This window comes from Triplophysa rosa, linkage group LG11 (genome assembly GCF_024868665.1).
Source record: "Triplophysa rosa linkage group LG11, Trosa_1v2, whole genome shotgun sequence".
NCBI lineage: Eukaryota > Metazoa > Chordata > Actinopteri > Cypriniformes > Nemacheilidae > Triplophysa > Triplophysa rosa.
This window is the reverse complement of record NC_079900.1, coordinates 8584680-8592523: the sequence shown is the minus strand read 5'-3', so window position 1 is coordinate 8592523 and position 7844 is coordinate 8584680. Positions and strand designations below refer to the sequence as shown.

The 7844-nt window shown below is 37.4% G+C and overlaps 1 protein-coding gene across 1 annotated transcript; it reads right to left on the bottom strand.

Moving 5' to 3' along the window:
* Positions 1-6628: 6628 nt before the first annotated feature.
* Positions 6629-7526, bottom strand: nupr1b (nuclear protein 1b). The gene is made up of 3 exons (XM_057346873.1): positions 7234-7526; positions 6988-7125; positions 6629-6919 (listed from the first exon to the last, which is right to left on the bottom strand). Exons 1-2 carry the CDS (start codon positions 7331-7333, stop codon positions 6998-7000), a joined length of 228 nt encoding a protein of 75 aa, XP_057202856.1. The 5' UTR covers positions 7334-7526; the 3' UTR covers positions 6629-6919; positions 6988-6997.
* Between the last annotated feature and the right edge of the window lie 318 nt (positions 7527-7844).

Here is a 7844-nt window from a genome sequence, read left to right as displayed (position 1 = left end):
CGTCCAAATACACAACAGAGAAAAGTTTAATCTTTTAATTCTGTTAAAAAAAATTAAACAAAATAACTCATTCAATTTTGCGTGATAATTTTTTTGTTTATTGTTGTACTGTAATTTGTGCTTCAGGGATCTCTCTCTCTCTCACACTCACTCACTCACTCACTTTCTCATCGTTCTGTGCAATTTGTGCAATATTGTTTTGATGTATCTGCATTCATATTTACTGTCTATATCAATAAGCAGGGCTTCTTAATCAGTGACTGTGTGTTAGCGTGTACATGCAGGTTTGGCTATCTGCGAGGCCAAATGTTTCACAAACATCCAGATAGTTATAATGAAACATGTCAAAAACTGATTTGTAAGGACATAATAAGTGCTCCTCTAGTAACAGAAAAAGGAAAAAATCAATAAATCTGTAAAATCTAATAATGTCAACAGGTTTGTGTGGGGATAGCAGATAGAAATTGTAATAAGACTGGAAGGAAATCAATGGAAGTCAATGAGATTATTTTACTGATGTAGTGAAACCAGTTTGTGTAAGAATGAAGGATTAAGATTCTTCACATGCATTCTCTACATGTGCATTTACATGTTTTATTTGACATTATTTCATGACTGGAGTGTTTATATGTGTGAATGTACTGTTTATGTACAGTATATGCAGTGTGAGTGTATTTCTGCATGTTTTGGTGTGTTACAAATATTTAGCTTCTTAGCTGTGCGGTCCGTGCATAATGCTGCTGAGGTGCGTGAGCTCCTCACAGCACTACAGATACATGTGCCAAAGGCAGCATCTGTCTCTCTCCCTCCATATAATTTGCTCTAATGATGCCTAATGATACATGCGTGAGAACACACTTCTCCACACACACACTTACGGAATACAATATCAGATCGTGTTTGGACACGCCGATACATCAGAACATTATTAAAAACACTTTCACACTTACATTATAACAAGAGAACACACAATATTAGGTTTTTGCACACACACGGTAACATCAGAATGCTCAAAGACACTAGCGTACACACACAGAAAGGATCTTTAAAGAGCGAATAACTAATCTTTTTTTATAACATTCTTTCTTATTCTCTCTCTGTCTCTCTCTAACTCTCTCTCTCCCTCTGTAGTCTGTATAGGATTAAAATGCTCTCTAGCACGAACCGGTTTTCCTCTTTATAAAAATCTCTTCTTGATTCTTCCTTTTTTAGGCATTCCATCATCTCTCTTCCCACACACTCCCACTCCTGTCTCTCCCCCCATTTCTATCCATCTCTTCCCAGAGGATATTTTCAGTTGTTTAAATAAATGCAAAAAAGATGAAGAGAGAGAGAGAATATTCTTTTGCGTGATGTTCCTCTTGGTTTCTTTTGTATCCTGTATTTTATTTTATCACCTTGGCCTCTCCGTCTCTTTGGCAGGTTTGTGGCTGAATATATTGGCTGCTTATTAAATCACTCGTGTTGTTCCCCCTCATCATGCGACTCTTTTTAGGGCCCTATCACGCTGATCAGAGAGCTCTGCGTCCCAGGTGTAATGAAAGCGAAGCGCCTGGCAGATAGCAGCAGAGATGCACAGTGAAGAAAGCCTTCTAATACCACACATACAGGCTACGGTGTGCCAATTAACCAGCCCTGCAGCCTCAGTACGCATCTGAATGCGCTGCAGTATACATGCTCAGCTGTCTACTTGAAGAGCCGTAATTCTTATCATTTAATGTAAGGCGAGGGGGTCAAGTTGCAGCATGGCGGTGGCAAAGCTTGGGGTGGTTTGTGGATTGTTGAGGATTAGAGCTTCTATTAAGAAGAATCAAACAGGTTATGATGAGTTCAAAAGCCAACGGCTTTGGCAGCCTGGGATTGGCGTTGCAGCAGTCAAGATTCATATTTCATAACATGATGCGGATATTACATGATTGTTATCACAGGAGAGCATCACAGAATTGTTGTTACCATTAACCCTCTGATGTCCTCCACAGCTGACAGATGTTTATAAGGTGCTTAAAGGTACTATGTGTAATCTTCTGAAGGATCTATTGACAGAAATGCAATATAACATACTCATGTCTTCAGAGGTGTATAAAGAGCTTATGAAGCCTTTTTTTATTACCTTAGAATGAGCTATATAGAATTCGCCATGTTATTTCTACAGTAGCTCTAAACGGACAAACTGCTCTGCAGAGCACAGTTAGTAAATACGTGATCTCCTTCAGCAAAGAAGCGAAAACGCGACGACATCTTAGTTCTGTGTAAGCCACCAAAGTGCTTCGAAAGGGAGGGTTTGAGTGAGCCGTTGGTTGCAATTCCCACCCTCACCGCTAGATGCCACTAAATTTCATAAACTGGATCTTTAACTATTTATGGTGGAACATTTTTTTTTGTATTTAGTTTACTCATTATGGACTGAAAAAGTGTAATTTTATGGAATTTACTGTTTTATTCTACCAAAAACTGCATAAGTTTCACATATTCTTGAAAAACGGTATTAAAAAAATACATGTCAGGTATGAAACATGTACATTTTATTAAACATCTGCCTTCCTTCAGTCCATCAAATCACTCATATATTGATAAAATCTGTAATATTTTCTTATAGGTGAGAAATTGTAATTTACACAATTGTTGTACACTATGATTTTAATGGGCATATTTTTTTCCGCTTACCTGCAACATAGAATGTCAACAGATCATTTTAAAAAAGCATATTCTTGTTTTGAAGGAGAGAAATGAACATTGATTTAATAAATTATGCATCTAGAGGGTTTGAAATAGCACAACAAACAAAGCACTCAACAACAAGGTACTGTTTGTTTTAGAGCTGCTGTAAGGTGATTGAAATTTGCAAATGTCATGCAGTTTGAATTGGACACAGGGATTAGTGATTGTGTCTGTTTCCTGTCATTGTTTTGTTGCACAATAGGCAAGAAAGGCTTTGGACCATTGTTAATTTGCACGTGTATTAAGGTACATACAAAAATTGAACTCCTCTGTTTAACCTTTCTTTCAATTCAAGAAAATAAAATAATAATAAAATATGTTTAAATACATAATAACAAAAAATTGTCATAGGACGAACTTCATTGGAAATTTTAGAAAACTAGATTAAACGCCTTTAAGACAAAAATTGTGCCAGTGTAAATTTTAATTTGTTACTCTTGTAAAACAATGTTTCACTTGAGCGGACTAATGAACTAAAAACAAATGTGCTACATAAATCATTTCTGTGATAATTTGGCATGCTTTCAAATTCAAATGAGTTTGCTGTATTAGCTTTCAAGTGGAACTGATCCCAAAACAGATATAGTTTGCAACAAAACAAAGCAGGGTATTTTTATAGACACAGCTCAGGGAAGAGCAACAGAAGAGAGCTACGTTTTCTTTACAGTGACACTGACACTAGTAGACAGCAAAGCAATGATGTCACATTCCTGACCTAGCTGTCACCATGGTAATGAGTTGCAGCACAACATTACCAACTGTTGCCGGAGTGCGTGTCATTCTCGTCACTTTCTCACTTATTAGACTCTGTACACCGGACTGCTCATCTTGTCAGAGAGGAAAGCAAATTGAAGTCATTTGGATCGCAAACAGGTGGGGCGGTTGTTGACCTGTGGGGGGGAGGAGAGGCAGGAGGTCTAAAGAGTGGAGCAGTTAATGTGTATGAAATTAAAACTAGATTGTTATCATATCAATTAATTAAAGCCACTGGTGTCTAATATAGAGCTGAGTGTCATTATTCCAGCCTAGCAGAATTACCCATCGCATTTCTCTGTGAGCAAAAAGAAAACAATTTACAGGTGGTGGCAAAAAATTAATAGATAGATAATTGGTTTGGTGGAAATAACATGTAAGAAAAAGCATCAAGAAGAGAAACGTACGGTATGAAAAGACCAAAGCTATGGAGGTTACAGAAATCAGGAAGGAAAACGGAATAACATGGCATTTAAGCACGAAGAATTAACAAATGTAACTTGTGCATATTTTTCTATTTCAGTCTTGACTTACAGAATACATTGGCATGAGCTATGAAGACATATGGGCATGTGTTAGCTTTTAATGCTGTGTTAATGGTGTTTAAAAGACTTTTAAAGAATAAAACCACAGTTCTTTTTAGTCCACGTTTCTATTTGAGTCTGACTGTAGTGTACAGAGGAAATAAAGCAGTGTTCATTAAACCAATTAATGGGGTTAGACTCTTTCTTATGTTATTTTTTCTAGTCTATATATGCGATTTACATTAAAGGATTTTCAGAAGTCTAATAAAAACCAGAAAGTGAGACACCCCTGAGAAATAGACACACTCTCACGTGAGTAAACACACGCACACACACACACACTGTGTGACATGACTGCTAACCCGAGTGGTCTCCTGCATGAAAACACACACTCACACCAACTCCACATTCTTACTGTGACAGCGGGGGCTGACTAGATGCCCAAACCAATGAGAGACACTCTCACAATTGCACACACATTTGCACACTTGCACAGCTGTCAGTGGAGCAGTTTCTGACTCCATACACACTCCGCACCCATCCATCCTCGCCTACACATGCATCCACACAACAGCACGCATGCACCATGAAGAGAGGTGGTCTATGGTCTCTGTGGTCTCTTTTGGAATTTCCAAAGGCTTGTTGCTAGGCAACAAGAGGAGCATCTCCACAAGTACCGATACGAGATAGGGAAAAGGATGGAGAGATTGACGGGGGAACAACACTTTAAATGTAATAAAACTTCTCCATAAAGTTCTTAACAGCCACGTTACTTTTAAAAATGTGAAATCGAAATATGATTATTTTCATCTTGTTTATCGTATGTCATCCATCACCATGCAATTCCAGTGTACACTTAAATAAAACTACATCACAGTTCAGTTATGAGCATATAACTCATCCTGAATTAATTTAGCAATAGACCCTTAAATGGCGCCTGTCATTAAATGCAGCGTCCTTTAATAAACTGGATGGTTTAAATATATGCATACAAAAAATAAAGACAGCGCTTTTAATTTTTTTTGCTTTAACAGGTGTATTTATGTTCATGTTTGCTCTGTTGAACAAAGAGAATGAAGAAAAAGGGTGATGCCGCAGCGTGTCTGTGGGGGACATAAATGGATTATGTTGTGTTACTGTCCAAGCAAAGTACAGGGAAGATATTTTGAGGGAATGTGCGATTTCCGTGTATGTGTGTGTGTGTGTGTGTGTGTGTTTGTGGGACTTGATATCAGTTTCAAACGTGATTGCAAATCAGACTATTTTTCTTGAACTTTGTTATTTAATAAAAACAAGATGTTAATCTTGCAGTTTATGTCATCATCATTATACTTTTTTCAGCGTTTTTTGTAAATCTTATCAATCAGGTTACATTGAAGAGTATTCTGTAAACCAAGTGGTTCTGGTAAGCTGTTAGCCTTCAGCTGACTGTACACCACACAAGCTTTACCTTCCAATCTTGATAACATTCATCGCACGTTTGGAAAGAGAATAAGGGCAGAGAGTTAAACACTTGTAAACCTTGAATGATTCCCCTGGCCCACTAACTGATTAAGTTTTAATCTAATGGGTTGATTCTGTGTGCATATCTCTACGTGCTGAATAAGCTTAATAGGATTCATAAAAAATTATTGAATTCAAAGTGCCCACATTGCTTATCATGGTCAAAAACTAATTTCAAAATGCTTTGGTGGTAAATTCATGCTCAGTAACTGGATATGTTTCAGACAGTTCCTGCAGCTTTGTTACGGTATGTGCGTATAATTGTGCATCCCATGTATAGATAGTTTGTGTTTGGCTAGTAATATAACAATTTATTTAAGATATAATTAATATAAATATTACTTTGTATTATTATTTTATTGTATATTCATTGTATTAAAACAACTCAACAGTTATTGATTCTTTGTGGAGGTCTACCGGAAGTTAAGTTTGGGCCACATGTTTTGTGTTGTTGCTGCTGAAACTCTATTGGAGTTAAATAGTTTTTTACCTTATTATTTTTACCGTTTTGTTAATCATGTGAATACTACGACTTATGGCATATGATATAAAGACATATCCATTCAGTTATTGAGCTATGAAGTAGTTTATTTTGTTCCACTTCACCCGCCACTTGACAAAGGGACCAATAAAAAATTATTTGCTTTGAACTTGCTCTCTATACTGTATATACGTGTCCTTATGAATAATCCTGCAATTTCACATCATATATTCAGCTTCACTTCTCTTGCCGTTTCTTGCTATTGCTCTCACTTTCACAAAATTAGATATAGTTCCACCAGGCTTTTGAGTGAAGTCGTGGCAGATTGTTTCCTAGGTTGTATGTTAAGTGTTGAACACATGACAGTCTAGCAGACTGTGCGGATCTAGAAGTAGCCTACATTACACGAGCAATACTTTGGTACATACACAGTATTTCTTTAATTAGGAATATTTTACAAATTTACTCAATTAGAATTAGAAACAGTGTAAATGGCAATTATTACTCATTTGGCATGAGCAGATATCTGGGTTGCATAGCCTACATGTTTTAGCGAGGCATTCGTTTCTGTGCAAATGTAGCCTATTAGATTCTCAGCTGTGCTTCATGTGCATGTGGATGGAAAATATTAAAGAATCATGGTGTCAATGGTTTGATTAAGTCTTTATTAAAATAACTTTAAAACATCTGCCATGGAGTACACATTAAAACGTATTAACCATCACCCAAGTACATCAGTTCAGGTGCGAACAGGTGCGAGCCCTGCATGGCCCAGCCCACTCACAAAAGTGATACCCGGGACCCAGGTGCTTTACTCAACCCACTCATCTCATCCGAACCCTGAGGCTGAGGTTCAAGAACCAGTCACTGCCGAAGCTCACAGCCCATTTCTCGAAGGGACACCCGTGGTCGGTTGCCAGTTATAGCCGTCCGATTGAATCTGTAAAAACAGAACATTTAATATTTCGGGCTCAGATAGTTAAAGCATATATTGTTAGCTTGACGAACCTTTTCAGTGTCACTCTTTGCTTTTCTTTTCAGCGTTCTGGAGTTTTACCATTATTTTTCTCTCGTGTCCCGCGGCGTTGTGTTTGTTCGTGTTGCAGCTCGCCTCCTTCTTCGTTCTGCCTTTGCGACTGGCGCCCTCTACAGATCACACAGCGAAAACACGGCAGATATGTCAACTATACGTTCCTTTCCATAAGGCACAACTTTGGAAAAAGTTCAACTTTATAAAGCATATAAACTACTTACCGGTATATCGATCTGTTAGGTTGTAATATTCATATTCATCATAGTATTGGTCCTCAAAGCTGGTAGGTTCAATGTTTTTCACGTCAACGTGGCTACTCATTTTTCACACTTGAAGGCAACAGATTTGAAATCAAATAAAACGTTTAAGAGTAACAAACGAGAAAAATCTCCTAACAGAAATGAAAACAGCTTTACATGAAAAGCCTGTATAAAAGTAGGCGATGTTCAGTGGTAGACCTGCTCTTAGACTTCTCTGTTATTCTCAGCTCAGCGTTGTTTATGTCTGGGCTCGTCTCTTTTTAAAGAAGTCGCTCCGCCCTCGTTTTCTTCACCTCCCCACTTGTAGATCGGTCAACATGACCACAAAGAAAGGTTGCATCAGAAAGTTAATGTTTGATCAGTAGACCTAAACCATTGCCAGACAGGATGTCATTCATATCAGATGGCCTTGTTTTTGTTATGACTTACACTTTTACATTCACATGATAAAAATGTAAATTAAAAAAGCCATGAAAAAAGCAACTGTTTATGTAATAAGAATGGCAATAATTGCATGTGTTTTTCATTAGCGCATTTTTATAAAGTATTTGCTTTCTAAAACATTCTGTGTG

Excerpts from the sequence above, each read along its gene's own strand:
- nupr1b (XM_057346873.1), bottom strand. The coding sequence starts at position 7,333 with ATGAGTAGCCACGTTGACGTGAAAAACATTGAACCTACCAGCTTTGAG. Across the intron at positions 7,126-7,233 it reads CCTAACAGATCGATATACCG|AGGGCGCCAGTCGCAAAGGC; the intron begins GTAAGTAGTTTA and ends TGTGATCTGTAG.